The sequence below is a fragment of the Sprattus sprattus genome (assembly GCF_963457725.1).
Source record: "Sprattus sprattus genome assembly, chromosome: 18".
NCBI lineage: Eukaryota > Metazoa > Chordata > Actinopteri > Clupeiformes > Clupeidae > Sprattus > Sprattus sprattus.
In genome coordinates, this window is record NC_137916.1 from 13,206,065 (window position 1) to 13,222,567 (window position 16,503).

The 16,503-nt window shown below is 41.2% G+C and overlaps 1 protein-coding gene across 1 annotated transcript; it reads right to left on the bottom strand.

Annotated features, from left to right (window-relative positions):
- Positions 1 to 8,832: 8,832 nt before the first annotated feature.
- On the bottom strand, positions 8,833 to 10,944 carry cldn18 (claudin 18; the record flags this gene model as incomplete). Its single annotated transcript, XM_080856161.1, has 5 exons — positions 8,833 to 8,929; positions 9,175 to 9,285; positions 9,714 to 9,861; positions 9,993 to 10,157; positions 10,725 to 10,944. The coding sequence occupies 5 exons, from the start codon at positions 10,942 to 10,944 to the stop codon at positions 8,833 to 8,835; spliced, it is 741 nt and encodes a 246-aa protein (XP_080712287.1).
- Between the last annotated feature and the right edge of the window lie 5,559 nt (positions 10,945 to 16,503).

Here is a 16,503-nt window from a genome sequence, read left to right on the forward strand (position 1 = left end):
TTTCTGTAAATACCCGGCTATGTGTAAATGTGGCCTAAGTGACATACAAGCATCAAAATGGTATCGGTGCACTATTTGTTGGTACTCGCCGATACCGATATCACCATTTTAGTGCTGGATCAGGGCCCCGCCCGGTACTGGTATCGGTGCAACACTAGTAAAAATACTCTTCAGAGAAGGGAAGGAAACACAATCTGAACAGGTCAATAATAATACTTTTTTACTATAGAAAATGTGATGTTTCGGTAGTGACAAATTTTGGAAGAGGAAAAACATTCCAACACATTCTGAAAATACAATATAAAAATGTACTGTTCTTTTTCTAGATATGTGTACTTTAGATATGGTACAATATACATACGGACAAAGTTTTGGGAATAAAACATTAAAAAAATCTAAATATTTCCGATCTGACTTTGCACCAATTCGGTAGAATGGCCCATATAAGTCTGCCGGCTTAGAAATAATAGGTTTGTGACTGTTTTTGTGTGTTTGTATGCTAATCGGATGCTATGCTACTAGCATGCTAGGTTATGCTATACTGATGTGTTGGTAAACAGTATGCTAGGCTATGCCATTATTGGCTTGGCTCATGTGTTTGATAAAGGTTTCTGAGGTTAGGACTGAACGCAGTCAAATATAAATTAGTGCTTTGTGTGTTGTATTCTGTGTTGAGATATATATATACAGTCATGGACAAAAATAATGGCACCCCTGCTGTACTGATCTCTCTAATGTGTTTTGCTCCCTGAACGCTAACAAAGATCATCAGCCAGCCAAACTCCTTTTATGAGCCAGGAAGATGAGCCATTTTTGCTCCTTTATTCTGGTGACTACATTAAACAGAGTGAAACTAGAAAAACAAACAGAAAAAAGAAGAAAAAGTGCTCAATTACAAAGACGTTACAATACAAGAACAGAACTGACAATATTTCGCTAACATGCTAACCATAGCGAAGTTGCAGCGACAATAATAATCTAATTTATAGCGAGTATAATAATCTAAAACATACCTAAAACACATCACAGATATAACAACTAAGTAATTAAGATAAATAAACATATTAGAATGTGTAAGACTTACAAACATTGCCTTCTAAAGGATTCGTTATGTTATGAAGATTCAATTTAAGACGTTTGACGTTTGACATTTGACAGTTGCAGTTTTTAGTTGTCATGAGATCGATGTTTTTTGTTTGGATCCCCAGCTTCCCGATCTCAGTGGGCGTCAAAATAAAAGTCCGTTACATAAACCATATCATGGGCAGAACACTCCCCGTCTGGCATTTAATGCCACTAAAGATTCAACAGTCCTCGCTTGACCTTTGACCTTCCTTAGGCAGAAGCAGGACGACCTCAGTAACGGGCCTGAAGAATGTCTTTACTTTGTCTTCTGATGCAGTCTTTATTTCAACCTTTCTGACCTTTCCGTCACTGCTTGGAAAGGCGGCAGTGACCAGACCCATAGGCCACTCATTGCGAGGGGACTGACTCTCTTTCAGCAACACAACGTCTCCGGGCTGCAGGTCTCGGGTTGCTGTGCGCCATTTGCGCCTTGGCTGAAGAGTGTGGAGGTATTCATTTCTCCATCGCGTCCAGAACTCATTTGCCAGGGCCTGCACCTGTCTCCACTGACACTTGAACAAGTCCTTTTCAGTGAACGTGCCGGCTGGAGCAGACACCCCTTGCTTTTGAGTCAACAGCATAGCAGGAGTCAGTAGCACTGGTGACGAGGGGTCAGAGGAGACTGGAACTAATGGCCTTGCGTTCATTATGGCACACACCTCTGCCATTAAGGTGCACAGCACTTCGTGAGTCAGGTCATTTTGCTTTCTTTGCAGGAACATGGAGTCGAGTATCCTGCGGGCTACGCCGATCATGCGCTCCCACACGCCCCCCATGTGAGATGCATGTGGTGGGTTAAACTCCCACAAACAGCCGTTCTCGTGAAGGTGTTTCAAAGTGCTGACCTGGTTTGGGTCGTCTGGTCTCATGCCCAGTTCAGCACTGGCCCCGATGAAGTTTGTACCTCGATCTGATCTCAGTTGCTTTGCTTGTCCACTCAGGGCAAAAAACCTTCTCAAGGCATTGATGCAGCTGGTTGAGTCCATGCTTTCAATGAGCTCTATATGCACAGCCCTGGTGCACATTACAATCAATAGGATTTGAAGTTATGGAGACTCAAGCGCCAGAAGGGGCGCCGTCAGTGTCCGGATCCAGGCGCTCGTCTACCTCCGGGTGCTCAGTGGCCGGAGCAGCGGCTAGAGCCAGAGGCATAGCTGAAGCGGCGCGCGCCAGAGCGGCATTCTCACAGCGGGAGCTGGAGATGACGAGGCAAAGGGCTAGACTGGACATGGAAAAGGCTACACTGGAAGCGAACCTGCAGGCCCTTGAGCTTGCAAAGGCAGTGGCTGCTGCCAATGCAGAGGCTGAAGTGTTGGAGGCGGCAGCTGAAATGGAGTACGATGACATCCTCGGTCGCAAGAGTGCCATCGCACCACTGGAGGTGCAGCAGCGGACGGAGACCTACGTGGCACAGCATACACAGGCCATCCTCATCCCCAATGCTCCCCCTCCATACGGATCTCCTCCTCTCGGTCTCGGACAGTCACCACCATCGAGGCACACTCCTGTGTTAAACGCCACATCTGTCCACGATGCCCAATCTGTTCATTCAGCCACACAGCACAGTGAGTACTTACCTGAGTCAGAGCACCAGCCCTATTTACCTCGATGCCCCACCTCATACTCCCACTCTCCATCCAGAGTCTGTCAGCAGCAAGGCTGCTCCCTAGGCAAGCGTGTAGTCTTCCAAGACCATTCACCAGGTAATGACACACTTAGCCCTCCTGTCAATCGGGCCCCTGACATGATGGACTTTGCTAAGTATCTGGCCCGTAGGGAGTTAGTCACTACAGGGCTAAATACATTTGACGATCAGCCTGAAAGTTTTAGAGCATGGCAGTCCTCCTTTTTTAATGCTACTCAGGGCCTAGAGTTAACAGCTAGTGAAGAGCTAGACCTGCTCATTAAATGGCTAGGAAAGGGGTCCTCAGACCATGTTAAAAGAATCAGAGCAGTGTATGTCGCTAATCCCCAAGCTGCACTGCAGTTGTCTTGGACAAGACTTCAAGAGTGCTATGCCACCCCAGAAGTGATAGAGAGTGCACTATTCAAGCGGCTGGACTGTTTCCCTCGCCTCAGTTCAAGAGAAAACTACAAGCTGAGAGAGCTTAGTGACCTGCTCCTTGAACTGCTCTCAGCCCAAACAGATGGGTACTTACCTGGCCTCAGTTACCTCGACACACCACGAGGAATCAATCCCATCGTCGAAAAGCTTCCACAGAACCTACAAGATAAATGGCTGTCTACTGGCTCAAGATATAAAGAACATCACAGAGTCTGCTACCCCCCATTCTCCTTCTTCGTTGACTTTGTCTGCTGCGAGGCAAAGGCCAGGAATGACCCCAGCTTTATCCTGACCAACAACAGCTACAGTCATCACCGCAACGAAAGGGCTGCAGGGAGACAGGAGAGTGAGTGGACCGCCATATCTGTCCACAAAACCGACGTGGCCGCCACAGCCAATGCACACCTGACTTATAGAGCAGAGAGAGAAGTAAGGGACCAAACTAAGAACTGTCCACTTCATGACAAGCCGCATCCTCTGGAAAGATGCAGAGGTTTTAGAATGAAGCCGCTCACAGAACGAAAAAGGTTACTTAAAGAATATAAAAGATATTTTAGGTGCTGCTCTGCTGTTCACATGGCCAAAGAATGTCCAGTGAAACTGAAATGCAACGAGTGTGAAAGTGAGGAACACTGCACAACCATGCATCCAGACACAACCCTGTTACCAGCAGCGTATCCTGTGGCAGAGCCTCACACAGAACAGCAACGCAGCTTTCCTTCAGAGGTGACTTCCAGGTGTACAGAGGTCTGCGGATATGGTCTCCCGGCTCGGTCCTGTGCAAAGATATGCCTGGTGCAGGTCTTCCCACGAGGCGAAAGAGAACGTGCTGTGAAGATGTACGCCATCATTGATGACCAGAGCAACCGCTCGCTGGCCAGGTCTGAGTTTTTCCGGCTCTTTGGCATCCACGGTAACCCTGCACCTTACCTGCTGAGGACCTGCGCTGGCACCACTGAAATGGCTGGGAGGAAAGCAGTCGGATTCCAGATAGAAGCAGTCGACAGCCCAGTGTGTCTGGATTTGCCCCCACTCATTGAGTGCAATGAAATCATGAGCAACAGGTCAGAAATCCCCACAGCAGAGGTTGCTCTTTCCCACACTCACCTGAGGCCTGTGGCTCCTCATATCCCAGAGCTTGACCCTGAAGCACAGATTCTCATTTTATTAGGGAGAGACCTTATCCGCGTTCATAAAGTGAGACAACAGATTAATGGCCCTAACAATGCACCTTTTGCCCAGCGCTTGGACTTGGGGTGGGTCATAGTTGGGGAAGTTTGCATTGACAGTGCCCGCAAACCCACTGTTGCTGTCTTCAAGACAAATGTCCTGCAGAACGGACGTCCATCGTACCTGACATCGTGTAAAAATCACACACACGTTAAAGACAAGGCAAGCTACGGCGGGGAGCAAAGACATGACCTCTCCAGTCACTCTCTCGTCAACGTGCGCCCTGAGGACAAGCTTGGACTTGATGTGTTCATAAGAACAGCCAATGACAACAAACACGCTCTGTCTCAGGGGCCAAACACATCCAGTCCACATTGTCTGAGGATTTGAGAACCAAAATTGTAGAAAAGCATGGACAATCTCAAGGCTACAAGTCCATCTCCAGAGATCTTATTGTTCCTGTGTCCACTGTGCGCAGTGTCATCAACAAGTTTACAGCCCATGGCATTGTCACTAACCTCCTAGAACAACCTCCAAATAAATTCAAGCTACCCTGCAGACAAAGGGTACAACGGTGTCAGCTTGCACTATCCGTCGCCATTTGAATGAAATGGGATGCTATGGTAGGAGACCCAGTGGACCCCACTGCTGACACAGAGACGTAAAAAAGCCAGACTTGAGTTTGACAAAACTTTTTTGGGGAAGCCAAAATCATTCTGGGAAAACGTCCTGTAGATAGATGAGACCAAAGTAGAGCTTTTTGGTAAAGCAGTTTACAGACAACGAAATGAGCCCTTCAAAGAAAAAAACACGGTCCCTACAGGCTAATATGGTGGAGCTGGACCGATGTTTTGGGGTTGCTTTGCTGCTTCTGGAACCTGATGCCTTGACTGTGTGCATAGCATCAGTAAATGCAACACTTATATATACAGCCGCGGAAAAAATTAAGAGACCACTTCAAAATGATCAGTTTCTCTGGTTTTACTATTTATTGGTATGTGTTAAAGTAAAATGTACATTTTTGTTTTATTCTTTAACCTACTGGCAACATTCCTACCAAATTTCAAATAAAAATATTGTCATTTAGATAATTTATTTGCAGAAAAATGACAATTGGTCAAAATAGCAAAAAAGATGCAGTGTCTTCAGATCTCGAATAATGCAAAGAAAACAAGCTCATATTCATTTTTAAACTACACAATACTAATGCTTTAACTTAGGAAGAGTTCAGAAATCAATATTTGGTGGAATAACCTTGATTTAAAATCACAACTTTCATGTGTCTTAGCATGCTCTCCACCAGTCTTTCACATTGCCGTTGGGTGACTTTATGCTACTCCTGGCGCAAGAATTCAAGCAGCTCGGCTTCTTTTCATGGCTTGTGACCATCCATCTTCCTCTTGATCACATTTCAGAGGTTTTTTATGGGATTCAGGTCTCGAAATTGGGCTGGCCATGACAGGGTCCTGATCTGGTGGTACTCCATCCACACCTTTACTGGCCTGGCTGTGTGGCATGGAGCATTGCCCTGCTGGAAAAAACACTTCTCAGAGTTGGGGAACATTGTCAGAGCAAAAGGAAGCAAGTTTTTCTTCCGGGACAACGTTGTATTTTGCCTGGCTGAGGTTTGTAAAAGACCATAAGGATTGAACCAAAGCGGACTGGAGGGTCTCCTAGTTCGTCTTCTCTGATGAGTCCAATTTTCAGCTTTGCCCAACACATGGTCGTCTGATGGTTAGACGGAGACCTGGAGAGGCCTACAAGCCACAGAGTCTTGCACCTACTGTGAAATTGGACTCATCAGAGAAGACGAACAAGACGACCCATGGAATGCGCTATCCAGTTTCTTTTTGAGATCAGTGGAAAATAGTCATTAACACCATATGCTATGTATTGCTACTAGCACTAGTTAACGAAATTGGCACTGCCAAAGCATTTAATGTAGCTAGCTATCGTATTTTCATGTCCCCGCGATTGACTGGCTCCTGGCCGTTTAGGTGCAATCGAGGGAGTGGTTGCCGTCCACGTCCAGCCGTTGGGATTGTGTTTTTTCCAGCAGGGCAATGCTCCATGCCACACAGCCAGGCCAGTAAAGACGACGTCGATTGTGAAAAGCTACCGGTAATTTCCATACGGCGTTGCAGTGCACTACAGGAATTGCGAAATATTGCTTCTTTACCTAATAATAATTGACCATCATTGAGACAAATGGAACAGAATCTGCAAATAGCCTAGCATACGTACTACTGACAGAGAATACAAATATCACCTGCTTTCTATATTTTTATAGCAGTGAAATATAAACATTCAAATATATATATTATATTGTTTAACATGTGCACAATTTGAAAATATGCATGACAAAGATGCACCATTTTCTTTACCCTCCGTTCTCCTACCTTCAAGTGCTGCATATCAGAAATTGCTGACAGAAAATTCTGAGATGGCTCATGTTACCATGGAAACAATAAACAAAGCTAGCTTTGGCCCACACATGCATTGTGAGATCATGCGCCATCTAGCGGGGAAATGCGGGCATTACAGGAGAAAGGTAAAATTGAATTTAATAATAATAATATTTGGACAAGTTCGGTGGGCCGGATTAAAAAGCCCAACAGGCCGTACTTTGCCCATGTCTGGTCTAGGGCCCCTAAGGAAGGCCAGCTGGACATTTAGGTTGAAAACAACATTATATGAAAGGTAGACTTTATGGAGCTATTGTGGGCAAAGTAGCTACTAGGGCGCCGTACCTGCTAGATACGTCATAGAGATACCAATTTGTCTGTCGCGATTATGACGTTTCAACTACTCATTTGACAACAGAGTATTTACATTCCGCTACTTCATTGGTCAGGACTTTATTTGCTGCCCGATTATTTTGCCCCTGGGACCCCGTAAACAATTAATTACCACTATATCGACTTGAGTATTACATTACCAATCGCGAACTGTACAGTAGCTACTTAGCATGCTAATAGCTAAGTGATCAAGCTATTCAGAAAAGTCGTGATTCCCGTCACTCGTTTTTTGTTGTAATCAATAACACAACGATTTAAACTAATCATCTGTTGCAATAAGAGCTTCTATCCCTGTGCAATAAGGCTCCTCAACAGCTTACCCACCCCCCTTCATCTCCCCCCGGCCCAGCCCGCCCCGCCCCCCATGGACTGCACTCTAACACTTGATGCACCTTAATATGGAAATATGGAGATATGGAAATATATTGCATTTATTATTTTCATTATTATTATTTTATGTATGATATTTATGAATCTATTTATTAATTGTTATTTATTATTATTTAGCTGTGTAAGAAGTCTGGTTGCCTCTACTGTCTCGTTGTCTTTGTGGCAATGACAAATAAAGAACTTTGAACTTTTTTGAACTTTGAATACAAAAATACAGTTTAGCTTATTCACCTGATACCTAGCAACTGTAGCTACAAGACTTTCCTCTTGCCAAACCTGATTTTAAATACAGTGGTAGCTGATAACTCACTCGATAAATACAGTATATAAATATGTGTGATTGGTCCTTCCAAATCAAACTTGAGAAGCTAAGGTATATAACGGATAGAGCACACATCATAAAGTATGCTGATAGAAAAAAAATATTAAAATGTCTCACAGAGAAACAACAAGATATACAGTATTTTGCTTTGGAATGACTAAATATCACCTGGGAATTTTTATTTTTGTCATTTTAAGATGGAACCAATTGGAGCAGATGGGTCGGGTCCCTTCAGCCCAAAAAGACACAGTTGATTCAATGGCGCTGCCTGAGCATATTTCAGTTACTATAATTTTATTTAGAAAGACAAAAACGCATTTCATTGGCTTGTGAAATATATTTAAGGTCCATTAACCAGTGCCACTAGGCATTTGCAATATTGCGATTCCAAAAGTTCAGTTCAACACAGATTTACCACTAGCAGAAGATTGCAAGTTTCTCGAATATTACCATAAATGTGATGTTTATTTACCTGAGGGTAACAGTAATCTGTTGGTTTCCAAATCTTAACAGCCATGATTCCAATAAATGAAAGGTCATTTTACCGTTCACTGACACAAATGATTAGTGATTACAACTCAGAGACATTATAATGATTGTAAATTTACATTTCCCATTGCAAATTCAGCATTTTTTTGCTCAAAAAATCACAACATTCCCTGGGACGGTTTAACGTGCCATGGAAATCTAGCAAGGAAAATTGTATTTCAAAAAAATATTTTAAAAGGCAGTATAAGGAAGAAATGTTATATACCAAATACCAGAATGAAATACTTTCTCAATATTGGCTAAAAGAGTACATTCATTTTCTTTCAAGGTGAAATTTATAGGAAGGCTATACATTTTAAAATCCTCTACATGAGTAGTTATGCACAAAGAATTTCAAACTGATAGGATTCCATCCTGTAACTATGGATATAAAATGAAAAAGATTTTAGGACAGGACATTGAGTTTTCAGTACTCAGACATATTTTTGATCTCTTCTTCCTCCTTCCTTGACAGTGTGCACTGAAGATGTATTGCTGTGGGAAGGGGCTTTGTAAGCCACTGCTCCATAGCTGTCAGAGGGTAGAAAGTGTCAATATTTAAAGTAAATAAATATATCTTTAAATCAAACTTGCGACTGATTAAAAAATGGAAAAGTACATGATTAAACTATTTTTCAGATGTTTTTACATATATTTCTTTGTGTTAATATATTTATTTATCATAATGTATTTTGTTCTTTAGTGTATCTTCCTCAACATTTGGTGACCCTTTTAAAACATCTAAAATCAGAATATGTATTAAAATGAGAACATACCTTGACTTCTCAGGTACAAGTCCTTTGTAGGCGACACAATCCAGTATCCCCCCCAACAGCACCAGTGCTCCACCTATCCAGGCCACAAAGAGTGCAGGTCCAAATGTGTACCTGCCGTTGGAGGCACAAACAGGGCGTTACTAGCAAACACTACTCAATGAGTCACATTAGTCATAGCAGGTTTCACCTGACACAAGGGGTTTCAACATGGTGTGAGAGGACATATTAGTTTCACCTTACTCAAGGGTTTTGAACATGTGTGAGAGGACACATGTTAGGAGTATTCATCTAGCCTTACACCGCATGCATAATAAGTTATGAATTTGAACTTTAGGGCCTATGTTAAGCTATGTATTTTAATATTTGTAGATGTTACTAATACATATTTTTATCATATCAAAAAATAAAGGAATTCACTGATTTTCTCAGTAATTTGCTGCAGTGTTCTAGAATTCTATTGGGGTTCAGAGGGTTAACTGCAATGAATACAAATTATTCAGATTAGACCCTCACCTCAACAGACCTAAGGATCAACTTACCTTGGAATGGAACTTCCCCCGATTCCTCCCATTCCTCCCATCTGTCCCATTCCTTCCATTCCACCATAATTGGGGTTATACATTGTCCTCATAAAACTAGCCACAATCTGATTGGCATAGATTGAGGCTCCAGCGATACCACAAATACCTAAATAAATAAAACTAAGAATCAGTGTTCTGTCTGGTTAGCCTTGAAAGATATATTTGGTCATCAGTGCTCCATGTTGCACATAATGTTACACAATGTACGTAAAACCACCAAAATGGAATTGTATCTACCTGCAACAATGAACATAATGCCAGCAGTTAGGGTCATTTTTGCTCGGGGGGAATCTTCCATACTGCCCATTCTAAAGCACTTCAGGGAGAAAAGGCCAAGCAGAGCGCTGATGACTCCCATGACAATCCCAACAATCATCAGCGCTCTCACAGCTTGAAAAGAACCTAAGAAATGATCATGAAAAACACTTTAGTCCCACATTTGGTCATTTTTACTAATCATTACAATTGGTGAACTTTGAGACAAATTTTGTTGGACTAATGTTGCTTTACAAATACACAACATGAAGTTGAACTGTGTCATTTTCCTTTCAATCTAGATACAGTTGTGTTATGACATAATGAGGTTTCAATCATTTTAGTTTCAAATGTGGATAATGTTGGTAAAAGTCATGTTTACAATTGTTCAATCTTGAAGACCTTTGACAGATCTAATTTAATATTAAATTGAATCTATGAATCACTTATCACTGAGCTATACCAGTCCATGTTATCATGAAACAAATGTTTAACAAATATCTTTTTACTCAGGTGCTAGGATGAATGTGTTGGTGCGGTGATTTTATACAAATAACATCAGGAATTGAACTGAAAGTTACTGTTTAAGCCCTCATAATATAACTATTTAGAAGTAGGTAATTACATCATCAAGTTTCAATTGACTATTATTTTGGGTCTTAAGGACAGAGCAACAAAAAAAAACGCAACAGTACTAAACACTATGATGCTCACCTGAGTACCCAAGGAGACCATAGAAAGGCCGGCATTCTGTTAACCCTGCTGTGGTAACTTCACAATTCCGCCAAAGTCCCTTATAAGTGTATACAGAGGTCACAACATCTCCTTGACGATCCTGACTGCTCCAGTTATTCATAGCAACGGAAGCAATAAGTGCTACAACACCAATAATTCCTAGGACGAAGCCACCAGTCTGTAGCATGGTGGAGGCCATGTTGGGTCTTTTTTCTTTCCTTTATAAAGTATTTCTCAGCACTGGAGCTGACTGAGAATCAACTGAAGAAACACTGTGGTGGGCGGGGCCGCTCAGTGAACTGATATTGCGCATGCTCTGGACTCTGAGAAGCAGAGCTAGGTGTACCTGGTACCTTTCCCGCTTCACTGGTCAGCGAAGTATCGGGGGTCCAAATATGGTCACAGCTTCTTACACAAGGAGGAGTGAATAAAACAAATACACCCAGCCAAAGCCGTAACCAAGTGTGGGTGAATATGCAAATATACACGTATAAAACAACTTATATTGATCAACTTATTGATGGTTATTGAAAATCTAAAATAGTGAAACTTGATTTGTTTGATAAAGTTGGACAAATAGATAAACATGTAGTTATCCAGCCATTACATTCACCAAATATGATAGGAACAATTGAATCAACCGTGGCTATGCAAACACAAAGACATTTGGTTTCTGACCAGTGGGTGAAATATGTAACGACATTTGAGCCAGTCAACTTTTCCAAGGTGACTAAAGGAAGCACAGATAAAGACTAGAAAGGCTCTTGGAGAGCACAGACTCCCGCCAAGGCCAATATGCCCTATCTAGCCATGTTAAATAAAGAGAAAAATCCCCTCTTGATGCGGAACCGCTCCAAATTTCAACATGTTCTTATTTGGCCCATACCACACTCCTTCATCAAGTTTCATGAAAATCAGCCTGTTTGTTTTTGCATAATCCTGCTGCCAGACAAACAAACCAAACCGAAAACACAACCTCTTTGGCCGAGGTAGTCATGCACCACATTGTGCAGATGCATAACCTAACACTACAAGTTCAAGTCAGTTTTCAGGTCACAGACATTTTAAGGTGTGGCACTTTCAAGAGGTAAATTGACAGACTGGCAATTGCATAGATTCCAGTTTGATTCCAGCTCAGTGAGCGTAAGATCGTGATTTAATTGTGAGCCTTCCACTGTGTATAAAAGACCTGTATAGATTTATAGTTTATTTTCACAGCTCAATCCACTACAAAAGGCTGTTGCATGTACATGCAGGAACTCAAACAGGATGACTCAAAGAACACTTGCGTTGAGCTCAGTGGAGTTCTGAGCACACCGACTCCGTATCACATACTCGCCAAATGCACACACACTCACAACTGTTATCATTTTGCAAACACAAGCTTGATGCTGTGATTAAAGAGGGCCTCATTCTTCTCTTCTGAGTCAATACACACAACGTTTTGCACACTGCCTCCTTCTCAAGCTTTTAGTCTAATGAGGTAAGCCCTACTGCAAGTTACACTTATGGGCTAGGAGAGATTCAATCTGATAGAGATCTTAACATGCATTGGTCTGAAGGACAACAAATACCTTTTATATTTCAGCTAAATGAAGGCATGTATAATTAAAAAAAAAATAAAGGGATGAGTTATAGCTGTGAAACAAACATACAGCCGCGGAAAAAATTAAGAGACCACTTCAAAATTATCAGTTTCTCTGGTTTTACTATTTATTGGTATGTGTTAAAGTAAAATGTACATTTTAGTTTTATTCTATAACCTACTGGCAACATTCCTACCAAATTTCAAATAAAAATATTGTCATTTAGATCATTTATTTGCAGAAAAATGACAATTGGTCAAAATAGCAAAAAAGATGCAGTGTCTTCAGATCTCGAATAATGCAAAGAAAACAAGCTCATATTCATTTTTAAACTACACAATACTAATGCTTTAACTTAGGAAGAGTTCAGAAATCAATATTTGGTGGAATAACCTTGATTTAAAATCACAACTTTCATGTGTCTTGGCATGCTCTCCACCAGTCTTTCACATTGCCGTTGGGATACTCCATCCACACCTTTACTGGCCTGGCTGTGTGGCATGGAGCATTGCCCTGCTGGAAAAAACACTTCTCAGAGTTGGGGAACATTGTCAGAGCAAAAGGAAGCAAGTTTTTCTTCCGGGACAACGTTGTACTTTGCCTGGCTGAGGTTTGTAAAAGACCATAAGGATTGAACCAAAGCCGACTGGAGGGTCTCCTAGTTTGTCTTCTCTGATGAGTCCAATTTTCAGCTTTGCCCAACACATGGTCGTCTGATGGTTAGACGGAGACCTGGAGAGGCCTACAAGCCACAGAGTCTTGCACCTACTGTGAAATTGGACTCATCAGAGAAGACGAACTAGGAGGCCCTCAAGTCGGCTTTGGTTCAATCCTTATGGTCTTTTACAAACCTCAGCCAGGCAAAGTACAACGTTGTCCCGGAAGAAAAACTTGCTTCCTTTTGCTCTGACAATGTTCCCCAACTCTGACAAGTGTTTTTTCCAGCAGGGCAATGCTCCATGCCACACAGCCAGGCCAGTAAAGGTGTGGATGGAGTATCACCAGATCAGGACCCTGTCATGGCCAGCCCAATTTCGAGACCTGAATCCCATAAAAAAAACTCTGAAATGTGATCAAGAGGAAGATGGATGGTCACAAGCCATGAAAAGAAGCCGAGCTGCTTGAATTCTTGCGCCAGGAGTAGCATAAAGTCACCCAACGGCAATGTGAAAGACTGGTGGAGAGCATGCCAAGACACATGAAAGTTGTTTTAAATCAAGGTTATTCCACCAAATATTGATTTCTGAACTCTTCCTAAGTTAAAGCATTAGTATTGTGTAGTTTAAAAATGAATATGAGCTTGTTTTCTTTGCATTATTCGAGATCTGAAGACACTGCATCTTTTTTGCTATTTTGACCAATTGTCATTTTTCTGCAAATAAATGATCTAAATGACAATATTTTTATTTGAAATTTGGTAGGAATGTTGCCAGTAGGTTATAGAATAAAATTAAAATGTACATTTTACTTTAACACATACCAATAAATAGTAAAACCAGAGAAACTGATAATTTTGAAGTGGTCTCTTAATTTTTTCCGCGGCTGTATGTGTGTACCAAGCTTCCTACCTCCTCTCCTGCAAAATGTCATTAAATCTTTAAAATCAAGCTTGATGACCACACTAATATAATCACAAAGTACAATCACACATGAATCAACTACTTTTGAAATCCATAACAAGTAGGCTAGCCTTGTTAGTTTTGGAGCAAAGTTCTTGAGTGCTGCTTTAATGTGTATCTACTGTACTTTCTGACATGAAACTGGTCTTTATATCCCTTCCTCAGCTGAATTATTAACTAAATATATCCTCCCTAGGTATGAATGCTACTCCACAAATAAATATCCATGCACAGATTTTCAGAAAGTAACCAAGCACAAATCGTTAAGGTCAGCGGAAAAACTACAGTGAACAAGCCAAATGAAAGAGAAATTAAAAGGATTCAGTGCAGCATTTCATCATATTTTACAGGACCCTAAAAAAACATCCTAGAAATACTACATGTGAGAATGCGACTACAGTAGCTACTGTTGTCTGGATGGAGGGCAACTCTCAGGCTGACTCAAACGATGTGATAAACAAGTTGGCATTAACAAATAACAAGGACAAGTCACAACAATACAGCAATTTGGTAGAACACTGCTAAGGTCTCTCTCTTTGGAGTGTTGGTAAGGTTTCGGTTTCTATATTCAGGTAGAACAAAGTATGTTGTATGTTAGTTCAACGTGTGCTTGGTGTGATTGACAAAAGAAAATCACTGTTTTGTACAGAGATGTGGCCGTGGAAGGTGGTGTTGCATTTGCCATCGTTGCAGTTTATACCAGGCAAGAAACTACAGCCATTGTTCATGTATACAGTAGCCTCTCTGCCATGTAGTTGAGCAAAGCTCCGCTTTTTTGTCATGGTGTAACAACCGATGCCAGCAGAGATGCTGTTATCAAGATTCCCCTAGTAAAATACAACCAGTGTGCAGTAGTGACCAGTCTGAACTTTTGTTATATGAAGGTAAATAGTAGGGGAGTAGATAATAATAAATCACCAGTGCGTATTGGAAAACTGAACCAAGAGTGATAAATACAGCTGCATTGCAAATTCACTAAGAATTAGGGTTTTTTTTTTTTTTTTTAAATGATGCGTCTGCAACAACTAAATTTGTGAATCACTGGAACCTAATAAGAACCATGCTCACCTACTTCAAAGAATGTGATGCACCTAAACTAAAGCAACTGTCGTACTCTCCTGATAGTAGTGTAGTGCATAAAAAGTGATATGTGCATTTTCAATTGTATAAAATAATGAGAACAGGGTCTGAAAAAGACTGTTCAAGATGGCCAATCATGTTTGTCTCAGATGTCGCAGTCTGCTATATTCCACTGAGCCTCTGTCTTGCATGAACATACACATTAGAAGGACAATTTGGATTTCAGAATAATCATATGCATTTCTTATTCTATAACTATGCATTACTGTAATTTCCCGACAGTTGGTAATATGCACATTAACTCAGCCCGGTAAAGCCTGAATGGGTCTCTCTTTCTCTCCCTCTGTCACATACCAATCCATTTAACGTATCAGGTAAAAACAACATGGGATAGATAACACATTTTCATTTACACACAGTCTTCCATAAAAACAACGTAACGGGTGTCATGTACGCCCACCCAACTGTAGTCTATCTAATGTGAGGCCATGGAGTGCAAACCTCTGTTAGAGGTGTAAAACATGGAAAGTCTCATGCAGTTATCCTAGATCCTAGATTTACACAACTTTCTTTTGGCATGACATTTCCTAAAATAACAAAAGCTGGCTATGATAATTTCAATGAAGCAGCTGAGCGGGTTGCCCTTCAGCTGTTGTTCAGAAAATCAAGATTATGTTGGGATTAGAACTGGGGACCTGCGGCATGTCATGGAGCTAATCCCCAGCAGCACCACAAACCATCCTTGATTTTACCTGCTGAATTCACCCATACAAACTGTTGAATTGTCAAGGCTCCAATGTAAATGCAATGTAAACATTTCTAAATAAAACAAAGACATTTGCTGAAAGACCACTTTACAGTATTGCATGTACTGTCTTTATGACGCCTGCAAAGTTTGTTATTCAAACTGATGCATTGGAAAAAGGAATTTTGGACCTAGTCGAGGAAATCCTGAGATGCAGGCTACAATGTAGATGTCTTTGCTGTGGCGCCATTTTATTGGCTCTGAGTTACACTTCGTACAATGTATACTTCTTCTTTATGATGTCATAAACGCACATCCCAATTTTCATGCTGTTCACTGTGGAATTGACAAACTGCTGAATATTAATTGGCTACTGGCAGCCACATTGGTTGAATTATACATGCAATATTTTGTGAACAGTAAGAAAATGTCACTATGAACCACTGTACCAAATTAAAACTTTGTCTGAACATTTCCTACTGAAAACAAACTGTTTTAGTTATAGTACGAAATTTGGGGATAGTCCATAGAATGTCACAAAGATCTTATGTGTTGAGGTTCGTATATATCAGACAATGCATACGTGATATGTCCCGCATAGAGATTTTTCCTATAAATATACAGATATGTCTTCTACCTTAAAATGCTCATTACTATTCGGAAAAACAATTCAGCTCCATGACTGCCTGTGCATCATCTATTATGTCAAATCAATTAATATAATTGTG